The sequence below is a fragment of the Lissotriton vulgaris genome, chromosome 2_1 (genome assembly GCF_964263255.1).
Source record: "Lissotriton vulgaris chromosome 2_1, aLisVul1.2, whole genome shotgun sequence".
Taxonomy (NCBI): domain Eukaryota; kingdom Metazoa; phylum Chordata; class Amphibia; order Caudata; family Salamandridae; genus Lissotriton; species Lissotriton vulgaris.
The window spans coordinates 825,260,355-825,282,746 of record NC_141687.1 but is presented as its reverse complement, the minus strand read 5'-3'; the positions used below and the strand labels follow the sequence as shown (position 1 = coordinate 825,282,746).

The 22,392-nt window shown below is 46.0% G+C and overlaps 1 protein-coding gene across 3 annotated transcripts in view; it reads right to left on the bottom strand.

The window, feature by feature from the left end:
- Positions 1-2,382: 2,382 nt before the first annotated feature.
- PCBP3 (poly(rC) binding protein 3) overlaps positions 2,383-22,392 on the bottom strand; it is a 118,181-nt gene continuing 98,171 nt past the window's right edge. For all 3 annotated transcript variants that reach the window (XM_086958707.1, XM_086958705.1, XM_086958706.1), the window contains 2 exons: positions 18,447-18,616; positions 2,383-2,803 (listed from right to left, as the gene is read on the bottom strand). In XM_086958707.1, the coding sequence (XP_086814833.1) occupies positions 2,767-2,803; positions 18,447-18,616 (207 nt within the window). In that variant the 3' untranslated portion in view covers positions 2,383-2,766. The remainder of the gene's footprint in view (positions 2,804-18,446; positions 18,617-22,392) is intronic.

Here is a 22,392-nt window from a genome sequence, read left to right as displayed (position 1 = left end):
TCCTACAGGCGGTGGACAGTTTAATGAATGTCTGCGGACATCCCCGGGACTTTTGAAACTGTCCACAACATTGTGCTAATTAGTTTGTAAGACTAATTTACCAAGGTGCTCGCCCCACCATTGAGAGAAAGTGCTAATTTAGTATCAATACAAAAGACTAGAAGCTTACTGGAGAGGTAAGGGGGAGGAGGGGTGTGTGTGTGCCTGCGTGTGTGTGCGCGCGCGTGTGTGTGTGTGTGAGTGCTTCCGTGAGTGTGGCTGTGTGTGCGCATCGTGATTCAGAAATATGCACAGCGCCGGGCTAGACGTGTGCACCCACTGTCCAGAATCGCCGCTCGTGCCCCGGTCTGTCTCCCTTGACAGGCAACTCGGCAGCAATAGGTCTCGAGCGAGACCAAGAAATGAAAACCTCTGCATTGAATGCGCTTTGAAGGAACTCATGCACAGTTGTTGCACTCGGGATAAGTGTGTTCAATTTCTTAGAGTTTCTCGTCTTGCAGGAGACTGCTGTCCAAAGGTCTTTTTTATGTACACACACCATACATCACTCTTCAGAGATGCTATAGCACATAAAGGTACAATATGGGATGTTGCGTACATATTTGTTTTGTTTGCTGTTCTGCCCCGCATAGCAGGTATGAAACATGTCCTGCATGTATGTGAAGTTTTAGTCTTGTTTGTTTACCTGAGCAGTGGGACACTCTGAAGACAGCATGACACTTCATATTGTGTGTAATGCCAACAGCTGGGGTGGCCGATGCCCCACCTTCCATGGCTGCAGGGTGAGGTGGGGAGATTTTTTTGTATTTTTCAGAGAAAACCCCAAAAACAAAATAAAATCAATGTTCCTGAACATTGGGGACATTCATCTTCTTTTGTCATCCCGGGACTGCCATGATATGCATGTTGGTCTCGGCAGAGAATAAGCATTGTTAATGCATTGGTTACGCTTATGTAATGAATAATAAGCTGTTTTTATCAATTACTGTCTGGGACGAAGGAAAGAGCTCCATTAAAATTCTCACAGGAGTGGAGAGGAAGTGGCGGAGTAGACAGAGCTGCTGACTCGAGAGCTGGGGATCACTATTCGTGTCTCGGTGCCGCATTATTCTGTGATTCTGGGCAAATCGCTTAATCTCTCCTGGTGATAAATTGTGCGATATAAATCGGCTGCATGACGAAAAAGCAGTAAGAGGCAAAACTTTATGGCAAAATAATTCCACCAAAAAACAGATGACCAACAAACATTGGCAAATGCAGGAAAATATGCTGGAGTCAATAGAAATGGAGGAAAAGTAACTGGTCTGCATGTGGAATACCATTAACAGGGTGCAGGCCAAGGCTGTGTGCAGGGTCAGACTGGGAACCAAAACCGGCCCTGGCAAAGAGCTCGGCCACCCCCCTCCCCTCCCAGGGGGTTGTGTGTGCTGCCGAACTCTTTGCCGGGCCGGTTATTGGCCGATTTTGTTACAGGGCCGATTTTGCAGCTATGCTGCAAAAAACGGCCCTGTAACAAAACCGGCCCCCAGGGGCCCCAAACCGGCCCCCCAGCCGTGCAGCACACCGGGGGATTGCCCGGTGCCCGCTACGGCCAGTCCGGCCCTGGCAGTGTGCCCCGTTACGTTGAGTGCAATGCTCCAAGGCAACCACAAGTTTGCAGTTACCCTGAGGGGCAGTAAAAGGCACAGCTGCTGTTTGAAGTGGCCGCTCTGTATTTCACAGTGCAGACGTTATTTGGCATGCACTTCAAAGATGGACAGCTATTCCGTTGCAGGCAGGTGCAGTGAGTGACTGAATCTAACTGTAAGGACATGTCTGAGTGGAGGATCCATGGGATTCCTCCCCCATCTTTTGCAAGGGTTGGTCTTGAGGGACACACTGATTTTGTGTCACCTCTATCGAGGGGCTCTTCCCCCCTGCAACTGCTTCTATTTAATGGCATGAGGGCAGAGACAAATGGCTCCCTCATTTGTATAGGGGACAAATGAGAGAATGCCCCCTTAAGATAGCACTGGTGTACACCATCTGTATTACAGAAGGGGGTGTGCAAGCATCTGTGGCTTCTTCTGTAATATTAAAGTACCCAGGGCAAAGAAAGAGGGTGCACATGCCCATTGTGCCCAAGGGACACTTTTTGTGATGTGGCCACATAGTTAATCTTAGCTAATAATTAATATGTCAGTTGCATGACCACCAGGAGCTTTTCTTATAGAAACAAATCTATCAGAGAAGGTCCTCACTCAAGGAACGACTAAAGTAGAACAAATCGTGGGTCTGTAGCATCTGAAGGGTTTCACTAGGAGGGACAGAGGGTCTCACTTGGGATGAAAACACAGGAAGAACTACAAGATAGGAAACATATTTATTGTTTGTTTCAATAATATATTTATTTAATGCACAGCAGCCGTAGCAAATAATATACATAAATAATTAATTAATTGGCTATGCTAAGCTGACACAACAGAGACCGACTTCCTTTGGAAATCTCACCAATAAAAATCCACCATAAAAGGAAACATCGCAAGGATAAAGCAGGAAATGTCTGGAGCATAGAAGAGCATCTCAGGAGCAAGAAAGGGATCAGACACGAAAACATAGAGCATACAGTCCGTTCATATATTTATATTTATATATTTCTCTTATATAATAATGAAAAAGGAACTGAAGAGGGGGTTAAGCCAGTCATAACAAGAAGGGTCAAGCTGGGTGCAGTGCCATTGGCTTGAACAGGTCAGGTGATGCAGAGTAATGGTTGATGGGAACAAATTAGAGAGCGCCCATTCCAGTGACCTCAGACGTCAGCCTAGAATAGACAAAAGGGGAGGAAAGGAGATAAAACATGAATGAGGAATTTATCATACAGGGTCATATACATATAATAAAGTGAGCAGTATCTTCTTTCCCATTTAAGAATTTCCTCCCTTGAACTAAGTGTTCTGTGTACAGCCGATGTGATGCTGGATCAATAGTTCTCAAGACAGAACATTGTTCTTACCATCATTATGCTATGCTAGTATTTGGTGTACAGCTGTGTCTAGACAATTGTCCTCACAGTTGAGGGGGCTTTCCTGTGAAGCCTCAAATTCTACCTTTGCACCTACCCGATATGTGTACATCCCTACGATCGTCATCAGGAGGTGGATAAAATAACGACACTAGGGGACGCATTATGGAAGTGTCCCAGGGGTGCAATTGACGTTTGTGCACGCTATGTGCACCCTCTGGGCACTTTGGTATTATAGAAGGGGCCGCAAAAGCTTGTGCATCCGTTTCTGTAATACTGATCGAGTTTCTATCAAACTTTGGGGTGCATTCCCTCAATGGCATGGGGCGTGGCCCCATGCAAATTAGGGAATCTCTTTGCCTCTGCGCCCGTTCCGTATTGCCGTTGTGGGCGCAGAGGCAAACATGCCTTACGGAGGTGCCCTAAGAGTGCACCACAAAAACTTTCATCCTTTATGGGTGCCCTCTAAAGGCAGCCCTATGGAGTAATGAAAGGGGGTCCCATGGAACGCCACCAGATATCCCCAGACAGGTGCAGTCACACTGCACCCGTCTACAAGGGTATCTCTAATCCCTCTTAAAAGTGCAGCGAAAGTAAATGACTGAGTTTGTGTCTGAGTGGGGTTGTCCTCTTATGTGAAAAGTGCTAATGTTTTAGGAGGTTTGAGTTATTTGCTTGCAGCAAGTTGTCAGCAGTGCATCCCTGCAGGGTCCTGACTATGTCCTATTGGCAGAGGGGCTGTCCAATTGGTGGAGCTGGAAATTTGGGGACCAGCGGGTTGCACTATGCCAGGTCTGAGCATCGGACAGATAGGTTCACCAAGGAGGCCATCTTGTTCACCAACACCAAGTACAGATATGCAGAGGATGAAGAGGGGATAGGGGGCTGCCCATACTAAAGACCCCTAAGAAGCAGTAAGTATGCAACATACTGTTAGTGCTACCAACCCTGGTATGCTGGACGGGGCACAAGTCAGACCCATCTCAATTATCTAAGGGGTAAGCTCTCCTCAAGAACTGGACTTCAGCCAAGTACCAGACACGTTTCCTGTGTATGGACTTTAGGCCATATTGGTGGGCTCTGAGGAAGTCCAGGAGATTATACCTTAAATCAGTTCACATGTCCCTTCCATTACCTAAGTACTTATTGCTTATCTAACTGCAAACCCCCTTGAAAGGTAGGAAACATTCAAGTGGTGTTGCCAGGGATGTAGAGGAGCTCCTGTCACTTTGCAAGTAACAAGATTATTATAAGCATACTTCTTTTCTAGGACTGGCAGAGAGTCACAAGGACTTGAAAGAATGGCACCTGCAACCAAATGAGTGTAATGTTGGGGGAGTGGCCAAGATGGTGCAGAGAGCAGTCTCCTTTCTGTAAGGCCCGCTTTTGCCTGAGCCCATCCACAGCCGTCCTGACCAAAGGAGAATCAAGTCCCCTGAACGCAATGGGGGAACCTCTCCTGCAAATGCTGGCTGGCAGGGGTATCTGAGTCAGCCTCATTTGCAACGGGCCCCACTGCGAGTCCAAGCCTAAGCCCAGACTGGTTTAAAACGCAATAGGAAGAATGACATGCTCTCGGCTGGTGGAGCCAGTATTCGGGGGTGAAATACTACTGCTGGCCACTGTGGTGGCCGACCGGGGGTGAGAAAGGGGACCCCTTTCTCCAAGTTGTGAGGTCCTGGGTGGCGGCATGAGGCAGTGACAGCTGATGGGCCGTGGACACCTCCCAGTGGCCAATCTGAGGAGTAACGCTGGAAAATGTTGATACGGACCCCCACCAGCATGGATCCGTTCTTGTTTCTGGCCCCTGTGAGAGAGCGATGATCTCTCATTTGATGCGGTCCCCGTTTGGAGGTGACTACACCACTGCTGGCCACTGTGAAGGCCAACCAAGGGCCGACGTGGCACACCTCTCCCTTGGGCTATGAGAACCTAGGCAGCGGCGTGGGGCAGTGATCGTAGGTGGGCAGCAGATGGCTTTGAGAGGCCCATTGGGTACAGGGTCGCAGTGGTGAAAGTGGCTCCCTGGACAACAGAGGCAGCCCCAATGAGGGTTTCTTCTGGCTTTTTCACCACAGACAGAAGAACTGCAACACTGCAGGGAGCACACGCTGCAGGCTACAGATCCAATTGCAAAGTTAACATCACACTGGTGAGTGCAGCATGGGACCTGGGTACTATGGGTGAGGTGCCCTCATTCTTCCCTCACCCCTGCACTCACTGAGTCCCAGGATAGCGCCAGTAGCAGGGTTTGCACTCAGAGATAGTCTTGTGGGGCCCTAGCTGCTCCTTTGGTGGAAGAGGAGGAATGGATCATGGGACCTGACCCCAAAGGGCCCTGAAGGATCTCTTTACTGTAATATGGCACTGATGTGCACCTCAGATATCTTGGATTACCCTGTATTTGCCTTGCTGGAGTGCTGACCCATGAGGGACGCCCCACTTCGAGAGTGCAACTGTACCTGCTAGATCCCTTGTTGTGGCACTTTTCTCCCACTGGCTGCTTGGATGCCCCTGACCCTGAGTAGGCACTACTTATGTCCTCTTCCTTGCAATATTTTGAAACAGTGGGCGACTTCTGTAGGGGCATGGTCCAGCCAAAAACTCTCAATCCTCTACTCCAGAAATCTGTCATGGACGTTCCTCTCCTACTACGGTGGACTTGATTTGCCAGCTGGAACACACCCTAGAAAAGCACACTGGGATGTTCGATAAGGTCCTACAAGCTATTCATAACTCTAAAACTGCTATGGAGGCCCGACTTGGGGCGATACAAGTAGAGAATGGGTTGCTGTGGGCTGACCATGTCAAACTAACAGATAGAGTAAATGAAGCAGAATCCTTCCTGACCACAATGTGACCCTCTCTGGTGGCCCTGGAGGCCCAACTAAAAACATTGCAATCGGGGTGTGGAACCTCAAGGCAAGAGCTGAGGACATTGAGGGGCACTCGTGGTGCAACAATGTAGAGCTCTTCCTGGCGGATTGGCTGGCGATCACCGGCCTAGCTACCCAGACTCTGAAGTTTTTCTCTATTAAGAGGGTGTATAGGATCCCTGGTCGCACCCCTCCCCCAAGGGATATGCTGAGCCCGGATATAGTGTGCCTGCTCAATTACAGAGACAGGGATCTCCTACTATAAATATTCCAGTCAAAGGCCCCTGGGACCTATAATGGAAAAAATATCATGGCATACCCGGACTACACAACGTAGGTTCAGAGACATTGCATCACCTTTGGAGCTGGCAAGGCACAGTTATGTACTTTGGGATTATCATATGCATTACTTTTTCCAGCCAAGATCAGAGTTGTGGATGATAAAGCAACTTGCTTCTTTCCCTACCTGGAGGAGGCCTAGACATGGCTGCGCTCAAAGGGGTGCATGAACAGCCGGGAGCTGCTGGAGATGATCTGCTGGGCTGGTCCAATGGGAGGCCCTGACGTCACCACGCTGACCATGGTCCCTCCCCTCTGAGGAACAGGACGCTAAGCTGCGAGCACAATTGGAGGCAGAGGTCTCTCTCCATAGCGCCAACAGATTCCAGATGCTGACTCCAGATATGGACCAGGAATCAGTGCTGGGAGCCCCTAGCTCACTGACATCTGAGGGGGAGAAAACGATCACGCTTGTGAGGTTACCTAGGAGGGCGATGCCGAATTTGTGACATTGATCTGATGGTGGGTACAGGGGACTATGGCAATGGCTAAATGTGATGGGTGGGGAGGGATTTGGGATCCCAAGATGTTCCTGTATTCTGGGAGTAGGACTCTTTGATACACAAGCTCCTTATCTAGGACTAGTAATGCCAGCTTGTGGGCTGTACTTCCAACACATCTCTCTTAGCCTGACCTACCAGAGAAATCCACAAGGACTTTTTAGCATAGCAGACACACGTTAGTTGCTTATTGTATTCTTTGGGACATTGTGGCATGATGCTTGTTAGCGTCCAAGCTAAGGGTGTGGGAGTTGTTATTCTGTTAGAGTTTCAGATTTATGTTCAGACTAGTTGGAGCGGCACTGAAGGGGCAGAGGGGTGGCAGTAGGTACTGCCGAGGCATTCAATATGAGCCCCTGGGATTGGTGTGTCCTTAAAGGTGTATGGCTATCACATATAATGTACTGACCTGGAATATCAGAGCCATGGCTACTCTGGTAAGGCGACACAGAATATATACATACCTTAGACAAAGTCGCATTGATATTGCATGCCTCCAGGAGACGCACCTTACCAATGAGGAACTTGAAAAGGTATCCAGGTGCTGGAGTGGGCAAGTATTTGGCACTGGGTATTCCACCTATGCCAGGGCGTTCTGGTCTGGATCGCTCTAGGGGTGCCCTTTGTTTAAGGTAGAGTAGTGGCAGATGCTAGTGGCCGTTATGTGCTACTGGATGGAGTGCTGGATGGTTAACTCCTCTCTGTAGTGTCCCTGTACGCATCAAACAAGCAAGTTCTTCCACATGATGTGAAAGTCAGTATAGAGAAGAGGTGGGACAACTCAATAATATTGATTATAAGGCTTTGATAGCTAGCCAACATGCGGACTATGACAAGCCATGGCACACCTTGACATGGCTGCTGCAGTTGGCAGTCCCTGGAACTCATATTGGGACAAACCACAATTCCCTGGCAATATTGTAAACACACAGGCGGACATAAAGGAGGTCTTTGTCCAGTATTACGAGGCACAATGAATTCTGGACTATATCCATGAGGTTGCCCTCCTGACCCAGAATGACATTCCGGGAACGAATGAGTTTCCTGTGGAATATTATGCTATGTTCAGATCAACATTTGCCCCCAAGTTCCTTGCTGTCTAGCAGGCGGCACATCAACAGACAGTGTTGCCTGGTTCCCCTTGAGAGTCCCTTATAGTGTTGTTGCCCAAGCCTGGCTTGGGGTGGGCTCTTACCACTCATTATCAATGTTTAACATTCATTATAAAATTTTAAGCAAGGTGCTTGCCAACAAGTTGTTTCCTTTGCTTTGGTCACCCCGATCAATGTGGGTTTATCCCCAAAAGGCAACCTACTATAATACATGTCGGTTGTGTCACATTATGGGAACATTGGAGGGAACCGCAGGACTCCCAGGGGCAGACTCCTTCGATTTCGAGAAGGTATTCGACACCCTATGCTGGTCTTATTTGCGATTGGTGTTAGAGGCCCTGGGGATGGGACCTGAGTTCCTCGGGTCGGTCAAATTGCTCTACTCAGAGCCGCAAATCAGGGTATGGACAGGACACCAGATATCGCACCAGTTTGGGATCGGGAGATGTACCACTTGGGGCTGCTCCTTATCGCCCATAATTTTTGCACTGGCTGTTGAGCATCTTGCCGAGTTGCTGTGAACAAGGGGTCCCGATTGGGACATGGCAGTGGGAATGGATTGGCACACCGTGTCCTTATATGCGGACAATGTGCTAGTTTAAATACAGCATCACAAACAAGAACTGATGGCCTTATACGACCTGCTGGAACTTTTCAGAGATAATACAGGCCCCAGAATTAATTGGGGGAGTCATGTATATTTCCCCTACATTGTCTGGAGTGCAAGGAACTGAAGGGGGCTGGAGCCCCGGAATGTTGTACTGGTGTTTTGAGACCGTCCGATACCTTGGTGTCAATGTGTATTACACCGTCAGGAATATCTTGAATGACAAACATAGTAGAGATCTGATGTCGATGAGTCAGCCCCTGGGCTTCTTGACGCATTTGACCCTGTCGCCAGTAGCCAATATGATGGTTCTCCCGCAGCTCTTATACATTTTTGCGGTGATACCGGTGGTGCCGAGCAGAGCCTTCCTTAGAGTATTAAGGGGGATGATTTCTGACCTGATATGCTTGGAAAAGGATGTCCATTCAAACGCTTCACATGCCACCGCTTGAGAGAGTACTGGGGGCAGCTGACCTCGAACTCTATTGTGCAGCGGCACAGTTGCAGTGTGCCATGCTAGTTGGCGACATAATGGGGGAGAGTAGAATAATTCGGGAGGAGCAGGGTGACATTGGTGTGTTGTACTGCCTGCTTACACCTGGGGAATCGTCCATGGGACTGGGAAGGCTAGCGCATGTAGCTAAACTTTGCTAGAACAGATATATCCAACCCTGGCGAAGGCGGATGCCCTACGCCCTGCAGTTACACTATGGAGCGCACCTTGGATGATTCAACTCCATGGAGAGAAGCGGGAGTGACCCAAGTAGGCGACTTATATGACGAAGGCACTGTGCACTCCTTTTAAGCCCTGCAAGACACAGAATGGCTAGGGGCTGGTCTCTTTCTAGCTTATAACAGGGTTATCTTGGTTGTAAAGAGCACCTTGGCAGTGGAACAAGAGGAACCAAAACTACACCAAGGATTACAGTGCATCCTAACTCACAGATTGAGCAGAAGGGCTGTCACTATGCTTTACACAGCTCTGCAAGCTACTGACACGTACCATACACTGCACAGTAAGCCCCGGTGGGAGGAGTGTTTGGGGCGTCATTGACACTGAAACAATGAGAGATGGCACTGGAACAAGTGGCATGCGTATCTCAAAATGCCCTCATGACGTTTAAACAGTTCAAATTACACACATCAAGACTACCTTATACAACACTGGCTCCACAAGATGTTTCCAGCCGTGGCCCTGATGTGTCCATGTTGTGAACACCCAGATGTGACTTTTTTACATATGATGTGGCATTGTCCGACACTCGCACAGGTATGGGTGCAGGTGATGGAATACATCTCGACAGTAATTGGTGTGCACTTGTTCCTGATCCTCTATTGTGCATGCTAGGGATTGCTAAATGGATAAAACACACCAAACTACACATGAAACTGGTAGACCTGGCCATGGCTCTATTTAAGCGACTGATGGCAATGTCTTGGAAAGCAGCACATCCTCCTTCAGTAGATTGTTGGCTCTGAGTGGTCCAGATATGGGCTTTGGTGGAGGCTGATGGCATATCTCATGACCTGTAGCTTTGAGGAGGTGGTGGAGCTATCACGCTTTGGGATACATATTTAATTAAACTCCTTGACGAATTAGACACCCCTGCAAAATGGTTGGATCTGTTTGGAGGCTCAGGGTCACTGTCGGCCTTGGCTGTGGGTTCGCTGGGAGAACTCAAGGTCAGTGGTGGCTGGTAAGATTTGAAAGTGGTGCAGTGTAAAAGTTTGGTATGACTTTTACATAAAGAGCAATGCGAGCAAGCTTAATAGACAAACGAGGTTTCCAGCTAGGTCCTTCTCCAGAGAATGTTTTTTTGCAAAAGATTGGCAAATGGTGCATTTTAAAGCACATGTATTTAGTGATGAAGCCAAGCTTATAATGCAGTGGGAACGTATAGTCTTGAAATATTAAATAAAAACTGCCCTATATCTTACTGCATTGATATGTTCAACAGTTACTAAAATGTGCACAATGTGCAACGCTGCAACTTCAGCCTTTTAAAGAGTGTGCTTGCACAGTGTCTTGCAATGCATGCGGCATCAGCTTTGGAAGAAAACGCTCTAACCAGGCATAGGGCAGGACTCGCAGCTGCTGACTTCAATCAGTCATGTAGAAATATGTAAAGACAGGTCTTTAAGTGAGATGAAAAATGCAGAGGCTCTCTACAAGGGAACATGTAAAATACATTTCTATGATTCCCATAGTGTGCTACCTGACTGGTATTTCGGTTTCACTCTGAGATGTAATTGTATTCAGATATATAACACAACTGACCTACACCTAAAACCTGTTGGTACGATTGTCTTTTTCAATGGTTGTTAGCTGTTTAAGACAAATGATTAACACCTTCAGCGCGGTGCGAATTTTCGCGCTGTGCTGAAGGTTCTAATGAGCCAACGGGCTCATGACGGAACGGTTCCGTCATGAGCACAGGCCAACCGGCGCTCATGACGGAACCGTTCCGTCATGAGCATCGAAGGGGTTAACAACAAGGATTTAAGATAAATAATTAACCTTGAATATGTTTCAATTCAGAAATTTCAATAGTATTAAGTCCTGTGGAAGGAGTTTTGGCCGTCAGTTATGTGTGCTTTATGTTAGATATGTATGCCTTTTTTTCTGCACATCTCGTCCATCTGTACATCTTCAACCACCTCTTTCCTCTTCAGCACTGTCTTTTCACTTTTCCCCAAATGCACTTCCTCGCATCTCCCTCACTTCATCACTTCCAAACATACACCGCACTCACTCACTTAAGCAATTTAGTTTTTGCTTTTGCCCTGTAAATATTTTGCCATCTGTGCACCCCTTCACAAACATTTACACAGAATTGTAATTGCAGCTGCAATACATGACCACTATTCTGTGTGCTCTGCAGAGAGTCCAACCCACTGACAGGCTCTTTGCTTTGGCTTTGGCGTCAGCGTTAGAGCTCTCCGAATCAAAGCCCCTCTTAAACACCTGGTATGGCTCAAAGTATGCACGAAAAAAATATAGAACCATTTTTTAAAACTCTTTGTTTGTAAATCAATCCATGTTTTTGGCAATAATATTGGCTTGTAGATAGGGCCAGTTTTAACATCATACAACAGATAACCGTCCACTGTAAGCACATATCTCTCGCTTTGCGCTTGACTCAGGTATTTGGTTCAACTTGACAAGGGAGCAAGAACCCTAGCCTCCTCGTCTTTTGGCTCAATTTCATGGGGAACAAATGCAGCAGCTCCACTTCTAAGGGGGCCAGTGATGTGCTTCCAGAGCCTGGGGTGTCACAGTGAGGAATGTTAGCTGAGGAGGGGTTCTGAGCAAAAAATGTACATAACAGAAAATTTGCATTCTAACACTTACCATTAGCAAGAACAAAGCACCAAAACACACATGCTTGCATCCACTCCTACGTGTGATGAATGGGAAGGGTGGGATTTATGCCTGTGAATGATGGATGACTGCTCTAATGCAGGGATCATGCTCCAGCACCCGAAACCATGACGGTGGAAGCATCACTGGCCTATAGTGGATACTGCCATAGTCTACAAAGGCAGCAAAGGGCTTCAGAACAGTAAGCCTGTGTCGTGCGTCACAGCTCAGAAAGTTGATTTACTGCCAGGTTTCCGTCTCCTGCTTCAGAGCGAGGCTGGGCAGGCAGCCTGGGCCAGACAGCCCAGATTTAAATTCATCGATTTGTTTAGAGGTAGAACAGTCTCTATATAAATCAATCTATTTAATATTTGTACAGGAATGTGTAGGAATTTCATAGGGTTGCAGCCCCAGAGCCCTAAAAGAGAAACCACTTCTGCTCAGAAGGATGGCTTGTCCCTCCCATCCTGCTGGGGGCCTCTGGACCCTTTTTTCTGCATTCCCTGAACTTCCCATTACTCCTCGCATGGATGCTCATGCTACACACATTGTTCTTAATGGTATCACGGTATTGTGCTTCAGTTTCCGCTTCTGAGGACCTAATTTGTTGTTTGTAGTGATTGTTATAAAAATCGTAACATAATTTTTGCAGCACTGTGATTGGGTATAACAGCACTGTCCATTCAGTGTACTATTGGAACAACGCATTTACATGTATACCAATTCAGTTTATATATAACCCGTTGATTTATTGTCATGCTAATTACTTCAATATGAACTTAAGTGCTGATGTATCTATTGCCATATATATGTGAGCTGTTCTTGTGATATGTAAAATGCCAATAAAGAAATATTTAAAAAAAGGAGTTTAATGTATTCCATGTGTGACCTGAGGAACCCTTTCCTCTGTGAATCAGAACCAGAGCCTGTTATGTGTGTCAGCCTTTATTAAGTTACTACAGATTGTACATGATTTGGGGTTCCTGGACTGGAATAACCGGAATAACCAAGTGTGGGAACAAGCTGACTAATGAGTTGGAAGCTTTTATGCCTGCCATACACATACAGTTGTGTAGGGTTGCGTGTTTGTGTCAATTTCCACAGGGTCTTCTAACACACTAAGCTTTGATGCAGTCTGGTGTTCTGTCTCTGTGTGCACATTCTTGTTAACTTGTTGGATCATTTCAGTTTAACACAATGGTGTCCCCTCCGCTATGGCGGAGGAGCGAATCCTCACTGCTTTGAATAGTGTAAAGGAAAGGAAATATAAAATTATAATAACTTTAGTTATTATAATTTTATGTTTCCTTCCTTTGTTGGTGGGCGGGTGAGTGGGGCTGCTCTGCTCATGCGGAGTAGGGCAGGAGAGGAGTGGTGTGCTCACTGATAAGTGTGCAATGACTGTATGGTCGGCCCTCTCGGGCCGCCAAAAACCAATCATGCACACTTTCCCAGTTCTCCATGCAGGCTGCATTACAGCCTGCAAGGAGAACAAGGCCAGGCTCCCATTACCTGGTTGAGCATCCCACCAGAATGCTCAAAACCAATCACAAGCTGAATTGCAGCACTGTGATTGGTCAGGGGAGCCTGGATTCCTGTACTATGACGAGAGCAGGAGCAAGGAGTAGAGACTCAGCCGCTACTGGTTTAACATCACCTAACGCAAAAGGCAGATTCAGTGTGAATTAGAAACTAGAGCTGGCGGTGAGTTGAAGAAAGTGTGTAAAGGTTGGTATGAGGGTGGATGGAAGAATTAACAGAAGATTAGCTAAAATACAAAAGTATTGATGGTGATTGTTAATGAAGGGGAGGGTTCAGTCTGTGGGTCTGAAGAGCCATGTTCTAAGGGGGGTTTCCACATTGAACAGACATGGGAAAGGAGGTTGTTCCATAAGTCAGCAGTGAGTATAGCAAAGTATTTCTCACCAGTTAGTTTCTTATTTAAGGTGGACTGTGTGACCATGGAAGCCAGGCTAGATCTCAGGGATTGGGAGGAATTGGTACTTTCACTCTTACAGGAAGCTACGCACTTTTCCAAGGTAATTTCTGTGTGCAATGGATCTTGATTTTGACTTGTCAATGTACTGTTGGCATTGAAGTGCACAGAGAGAAGGTGAAATCTCTTCTCTGAGTTTGCTATGTACAAATGTGGTTATTGAGGACTATTTGCACTGCAGTCTACTGTTGGAGCATACGAAAGTGAAGAGTTCCGCAACCATGAAAATTACAGACTATACTGTGTGTGGGCTGGTTGAAAAGAGCATTCTTAGATTACATTTTTGCTTCTCATGAGGAGTTGACATCTGTGATCACGCCTAGATTTAATAGTTTTGTTATGCTGTTTGGCCAAGACAGTGAATGTTCAGGATTATCCTTGTAGCAGCATTTGAAGATCCTGACTTGCCTCTGTTAGGTTAAGTTAGTTTTTCAATTTCCAGTACTAGTTTACACTATGTATGCATTTGAGTATACCGAGTTGGGCCATGGAGATGATGGTTTAATTCTGAAGATAATTAGTGTGTGATAGTCACAGTTTTAGTCTTCAGAAGAATCAAGATCCCGTGCCCTTCAATTGGCGTAGTACCATGCTTGAATGCAGTGTTGAGTGTGAAACTGTTCTAATTCAAGAAGTTGAGTCAGGAGCATTTAGAAAATTATCAGTGAGGATGGATCAACGGGTGATCATGACATTCTAATTATGAGTTCTTGAAACACAGTGCAGGAGATCGTAGCCATGCACTATTCAAGTGTAGCTTCCTTCATGTGTGTTTTTTTTTGCTTTGGGTGTTATGACAATTGAACTGCTACATTTGGTGGTGATGGCTTGTGTTCGTGTAGGTCATGAACTGTAGTAATGACATAATCTGGTGTTCACAGAAATCCTTGTGGGGAGGAATGGTCTTGGAAGCCAAAGTCTTAGTAGTCATGAAATGATTTGCATACTTTAAAAAGATGGGGCACTGGGTCAATTTTGTTTCTCTAGTGTGCTTTTTTTGGTGCTGTGTGAGGCTGGCTCTTCAGGACCTAAGATCTCATTGACAGATTACTATGGGGTCAATTATGATGTCGGTTGGAAAGGCTTCGAATCCGATTTGGGTCTGCTGAATCCTATTCGAAACCCATCTTTCTGACCGATTCAGAAAGCTTTCTGATCGACCGATTAAGATGTTCGGAAAGCATTCGGACTCGGTTGCGGATGGCATTCGGAGGAACCGAGTCATTTGGAGCCGACTCGTATGAATAACTGTACCCCTTTTCCGACCGAGCGATTACGATGTCAGATTCGGACAGCCTTTCCGAATCTGTTGTTCTGACACAGATTGGATGTTGGAATCTGACTATGGGGGCCCGTAGCAGGCTCCGCTTCACCCAGAGCCTTCTGAAAGGTGCACATGGGGGTACCCAAGGGACCCCTCTTTGCAACCATGCGCAGTGTGGCAGGCACCATGGGGTGCCCGCCACAGGGTGCATGATTTCCCCTAGCCACCACTTTCTTCAATGCGAGCCTGTGTATTCGATCGGAACACAGGCTCACATTGAAGTCAATGGGAGTCCGACCCAATCGTATCCGGAACAATTGTAATCGGTCGGTTGAAATCCCCGAATCCGATTCGGTCGCAAACCATTCCGAGACCGATTTGGTCGGAATGCTTTCCGAACTGCATTGTAATTGACCCCTAAGTCTTGCTTGGTGTGTTTGAAAAGTCATTTGTGTTGCACTATGTGAATAGCTATTGTGAAACAAGCAAACAATTATATGTGCATCATTTACAGTGTTATTTTTGTGTGGAAATGACACAGATTATCGAGGGGTGGCATGGTATTGAGGGGGTTGAGATTGAAGTTGTACAGGAGGATGGCTTGGGCATCACACTCTAGGTTTTTCCTGTGTCCTCTTGTGATTGACTCAGGGAGTGGCTCAATGTTAAGCTTGATCTAAAGGTTTGGTTTACGTGAAAGGATGGCTCAGTCATCATAACAAGCAACCAATGGTAGTGAGGTGGAAGAATGGATGTTACAAGATCATTAAAGCTGAATATTGTGTTTAGTGTGTTTCCTACACATTGGTGGTGCTGTTTCATTTTTTTCCTCCAGTGAAGAGATTCAAATTTGGTGATCAGTGACTGGATTGTTGATTTAGGAAGCCATATTATATGAAGTCTTCTACAATTGCTCCTATAGTTGCAATATTTGGGTGACCGAGGATGATACACATATAGGGTTATAGATCTTTACAGATCACAAGGAAAAGGAGCGTGCGGATGTGTGCAATGAAGCAGTGAAAGAGCAGGGACTCAAAACTGTGTGTACATTGCTTTCCGTTGGCGCTTATGGATTTCCTTTGAGCCATTCACATCCAACACCCCAAGCAAAGGGCCAGTTCGAGAGGATTGTTTTGCAGATGTCTGGTATCGGTCCTGGCAAATGGGGCTTTTTCCGGTGCTAGGCATGTATCTGCAAGAAACATCATGTCCGTTTTCCTATGAGCATGGAATTTGTAGATGTTGGTGCAGAGTTTGGCGTGGTATGATGTGCTGCCATGCAGAAGCATCTACGCCACCCTCTCACGTATTGTTTATAAGGCATCAAAATACCTAAATACTAAATCATGAACGTGATCCCCCTCCCCCACATTCTACCAGTTAAAATGTAATCCACATCCCAAGAACATGCTGCAGTACAAATGTAAAGTATAGGAAGGGGTCCCAGTAAGTATGAAATAATAACAAGGAATGTGTAAACAGTCAAAAAGACAAATCAATGAAGGCACATTGTTTAATTCACAATGTGCTAGTATTTCGCATATACTTCACTGTTAAGCATTCATTGGTCAAATGACAGTTTTACAGTGCCCCAAAATTTGGGAAAAAGGGGAGGGGATGTGATACGTGCGGGTAATAGGTGAAGGAAAAGGGTTTGCAGTGACAGTAAAATCAGCGAATAGGACAAGTTCAATAGAGTTACATATTCATGTACCCAGAACCAGACCAATAGGTTCAAGCAAACTATTTTACAAAAATCATACTCCAAATACACAGCAAATGAGAACAATGGGGTGTGGAGTTGACATCAAAGAACAATGTGTTGTACAGCAGTACAAATCTTTTTGCAATGTAGGGCCCAAACCCGCAATAGTGTGTCCTAGCAACATCCGGCCAAATAAACGTGCTTTGGAGAAAGAAACACCTACAAACTTCACACAACCTAAGCAGAAACCTTTAGAGACTGATTAATTAAAATGCGTTTTATTGCTGGGGGGCGCTGGTACTCTCTTGTACTCTTGTGAAACTGCTCTTCAGCAATAAAACACATATTAGTAAAGCATTCTCTGAAGGTTTCTGCTAAGGTTGTGTGAAGTTTGTAGGTAGTTGCGATTTTTTACTTTCTTTCTCAACAGCAGGTTTATTTGCACTGGTGTTTGCTAGGACACACTATTAAGTGTACAAGAATACACCCGCTCCTCAGCAATAAAACACATATTAATAAATCGGTGCTCTAAAGGTTTCTGCTAAGGTTGCATGAAGTGTGTGGGTAGTGTACAAGAGGTGTTAACCATGACTGTCACTTGCACAAGGGTGACTTTCTGGCATGCTTGAGGAGCGGGACATGTTTTGCTCATGGTCAGTATGATATGTAGTATCACCGTGTGTTAATGGGGCGCTGGCACATCTCTAGCAGATCTGCAGGTGAGAGGGCTCATCTGGAATGTGTGAGACATCTTTCCTTATGTCTATGGGAGAACTTGTTTAGTGTGCATGAAATACTGAGCATCTATCTGAATTGATAGTCAAGAGGCAGGTCACCTAGTATAGGCTGGTCACAACTCCCACCTGGGGGATTATTTACAAGCCCCTTGGACCGACGGTGCATCATGATGCGCGATGCGATGGCGGCGCAACCTGCTGTGCGATATTTACATGCACGCGTGGCTTTATGTGTTTCTTGTAAATATTGCGCCTTTTCACGCAACACTTAGCATGTTAGGGACGTGACATGGGTGTTGCTGTGGGTCTTCCCCTGCAACACTCACGTCCACTGATGCATTTCCTGATTTACGAGTAATCATAAACGTCAGAATGTTATGCCACCCCCATGGGTCGGAGCAAGGCATTTCGTTATTTTCCTCTTTCAATGCGTGCTGCATTCTACAGCATGCATTAGAGAAAATCACCACAATTTATTATTTTTGTGCAGGAAGGCATTCTTCCAGCACAAAAAAAATCTCCCCACGACGCAGGAATCCTTTCACCATGGTGCAAGGGACCCTGCACTGGCGCACACATTGCAGCAGTTTGTGCGCCAGCGCAGGGAAAAGCACAGAGATGCGACATGTTGTTGTTAATATGTCACATCCCTGTGCCTCAAAATGGCGCAGAAAATGACGTGCGGCACCGCGCTGCGTTAGTTTTTCGTAAATAGGGTCCCCGGCTCGCATGAGGAACCTCGCACGGTTTGATGTTTCTCAAATGAAGTGTTGGACATGGAACGTGAACGGAGTTCATGAACAAACACTCAGTGCACATGTGGGATGTGGGGCATGCTGCACATCTGGTGAGCATGCGGAGCTTGTCTCGTGTGCATAAAGTGTCAGTCACATCTCTTAGCTGGTGTTAAACATAATGATCAGATAACATAAAGGCTCTCACCTGGCGTTGATGAGGTACTGGGCAAGGCTGATGTTTGCTGGGGATCCTGTGATGGTGATCTGACGCTCTGCTGAGCCTTCCGTGGCACTGGCGATTTTGATCTGTGCTCCAGACATTTGCCGAATTTCATTGATTTTGGTCCCTTGGCGTCCGATTATGCAGCCTATTAGCTAGAAAAAAGGAGGAGCAAACTTCTTAGAGAACAGATTCCTATTTCAGTTCCCTGATACTAAGCAGGAAGTCCTCAGAATATTTCCATTAGCTCCAAGATTTACTAGTGTAGGAGACAACGTCGTAATATCTAACCTATTTCGCAACTCCAGTACAATACTTTCCAATCCGTAAAAATTATCATTACAGTATAGCGAGTGCTCTCGGTTCCAGTTATTTGAGGATTGCGCCTCTAAAGATATATTGTCCTGCACTGCATCACGGCTTATACATTAGGGGGCTGATTTACTAAAGTTTCACGGAACGTAGGGCACCAAGCAATGCTTAATTTGAGCCAGTGGTTTCCGGTGCTCAGCATCGGCACTTAATTATCAACACCATCACTATAGTTTCACGAGCACCAGTTAAGACCACACTCTTTTTTGGTAGGCACAGGAGATTGAGTGATTGCCGATGCCGAGACTTGAGCCTGATTCCCATCTCCAAAATTGGTAGCTCTGGCCAATACATCACATCCTCTCCCCACTTCATGGTTAGTACTTGGTTCTTTTTTAGGTGGTGCTAAAAGGAGAAATGGGCTGGTGCAAGCTGCATCCTGACGAGAGCCCTGGCACTTATTTTCTTTACAAATTAACCACTGGCAGCAAGCAAAGTTGATGCGTTGTGTTGCATGAAACAGAGAGATCAGAACTGCACAATATCTACTAAGATATGGCGCACACCTACTCCCAGCTTGCTCTGACGTGCTTGAGGCTGACTAGCACCAATGCAGGCACCCTTGTGGCTTGCTGCAGGTGTGCCTGCGTTACAAGCAGGATTGTTTTTGCACAGGAAGGAACACCGTCCGGCACAAAAACAACCCCTAAAGGCATTTAATTTTCTATGTGTGCTGCGGAATGACTCATACGTAGAAAAGGAAGTAATGAGGAGAAATAAAGATATTTCTCCTCGTTATGCCTGAGTCTGGGAGGCACATCATTTTGGAGCAATCCCAAGGTTTACTGACGTTAGTAGATCTGGTATTGCATCAAAATCCAAGGGTGGATGCATGGGAATACCCATGCTCCCCACCTCACCGAGGTAAAGTAATTGAATGCGCTGCCTTGCATCACTTTTTTTTTACAAAGTCTTGCAAGGTCCTGCAAATTGGCCCCGGTGTGGCTTTGTAAATCTCTTATAACAGTTAGTGTTGTGGCTGCGCCCAAAAAGAGGCGCAGCCATAAACCAAAATGTTACTAAATCTGCCACTGGTTGAGGACCTACTATAGACAGGGCCATGCAGTAGAGGTGGTTTTCAGCACATTTCAAGGCTGTCTGCAGACTATCACAGGCCACTGGACTCACATATATTACCAGCATACACTGGTGGAAACACTACAGGACAATGTATTGGCAGTAGAGGAGGCAGTACCTTCCAGTGCCTTTCTGAGAGTTTCTGAAGACTGTCATCTGTCAGTAATGTACCCATGTGCCCATGAGCAGCACCAGCAGACGTATTAATTGTCGACCTATTGCAAGGCCTTGCAGTAGGAGAGGCAGTGGCTTAAGTGCATTAGAGTCTCTGTAGACTACCATAGGTCAGTGGGAGATGTGCCCTCGTATATTGCCTGCACACATCTGTGCCTTTCAAGCAGGAGCTCTTAGTGCAAGGACAAATCCATTACTTTCTGCTACCCGTGGAGGTCCTTAAGAGTCTCACCCTACATCAGTAAAGTCAGCATTGCATCTCATACAAAGGGTGCAAGCAACGGTGTCCGCTGGCTGCTTCTTCTGGTGAAACTAGAGCACCTCACATTTTGAAACAGTTTACTAAGCATTCATCCCTCTCCTTCAGCCACTTAGATATTATTCTGAACTGCTTTTCCTTTCTTTAAACCATGTTTTGCTGATTTCTCAACATCCAACTGGGTGTCAACGAGGAATGGGTGGGGTTGAAGAAAAGGCGCCAATGGAAATGGCTCTGATTAAGTAGGAAGAACGTCACATGAGAGCACCTTTTTCTTCCTTTCTGGGATGCGCTTGCTAAAGTGTCTGCTTTAAGCAAACTGATTCACAGCTTTGCAGGCAAATCACTGCTACTCTCCCCACCCTTTGGCTGCAACGGTGATATTCAGTTGCCCTCCATTTTGGTTAAGGTCTGTCTTTCTACCAGTGTTAATAAGGTGTGTTTTCCCCTTCCCATCTTAAAGTCAAAGGCAGTCTGAACTTAATTTAGTTACTTTCTACAAGTGGAATCTGTTTGGATATTGGAAGAAATTATGAAAGTTGATCCATCCCTCAACTTTGAATATTTTTGCTTTTTAGGCTACTTGGGAATCGTGGATAACAGTGACTCTATCTGTAATTTCAGTGCTGCAATACATAGGAGGATGAGGTGATCTGGCAATAAGGAGAGAACGTTACCCCCGAAAGGCATGAGATTGGTAGACACTTGGAGTTCTACCTTCAGGACAGAGACAGCTTTGAACAGAGATTCTTTGACTCTTCCTTGAACGAATTTGTTTGCTCAGGTCTGGAGGGCAGTATCACCTCTGGTCCTAGATCCACTGGAAAGGTGGCCTTCTTTACATACAGCCATCCTATCCCTAAAATCATCTATACAATACTAGCTTTCATTTGCAAACCAGTGAAAAGTTTGCACGCGGGCTACGAAATACTCTTGGGAAAGCAGTTTGAAACAATAAACCACTCTATTGCTGGTTTCTGGGAATTTATTTGCACACACTCGCAGCTCATGTGGAAAAAAGCTAAAGCTGCCTGACTTGAATTGAAAGATCCACGCCCTGCCTACTGTTTCACCCCCACTCTGCGAGGTAGAAAGAGAGCTGATAGGTTGGCAACAACCTCCCACACATCATTTCAACCTCTTCTTCAAAACATCTGCCTCAATCCACATCTTCACTGAGGATACTCAATAGGTCATTTTCCTTCATGACTGGACTTCCATCAGGAGTAGCCTCAGACCAAGCCTAGCTCCTAGAAACCTTCTAGTATGTGTTTACTCATTTTCTTCAAAATATTGCTATCTTGCTATACTTTCTGTATAACAAAATCAAGGGAGGGACAAGGAGCTGTTTAGACAGGTAGAGCACCCACGCTCTTTAGGGCAATATATTGTAAAGAAGGATACAGTTCCTTAGGGGAAGATAAAACGAGGAAGGATGAGCGCTTTTAGGTGGATCTGACAAAATGACCATCAAGGTGATCACACCTGAAAGCCCTCACACGCCAAGAGGGTGTCATGCTTCATCATAGGCCACCTCTCATCAGACCGGCACTACAATGCTCGATGGGCCCCTCAGTGGGGGCTCTTTAGCGGAGATCTTTTGATCTTAGCCATATGCTCAATGTTAGTGAGAGAGTATAATGTGTAGGATGGTTCACAGGTGGTTAAAACTGTCTAAGGGAGACCAAAATAGACACAATAAAAAGAGGAGGACTAACTCTTGTAATAATGTACTCAGATAGCTTCAACAAATGTGAGAGAAATTCACTGTGTTTCATGCCTAGGTGCCTGAAGAGCCACTGGAATTTCTCTAGGACCAGGTTACTATATCTACCATACAGCAAATTGGAACCAGGGAATAATGGCGGGTATCAAATCCAGAACAATTCTAAGGCACCAGCTGCTGTGCAGGAAGGAAGTTCCAACCTGTAAAAGGAGAAGTTGGGAAACAGCCATAAGAAAGGTGCCGTAGTTCGGCAGGTACTCAAAGCATAGTGTGGGGAACCGTCAAATCACTACCCATTAGTGAAGCAAATGCCCAATGTGGCT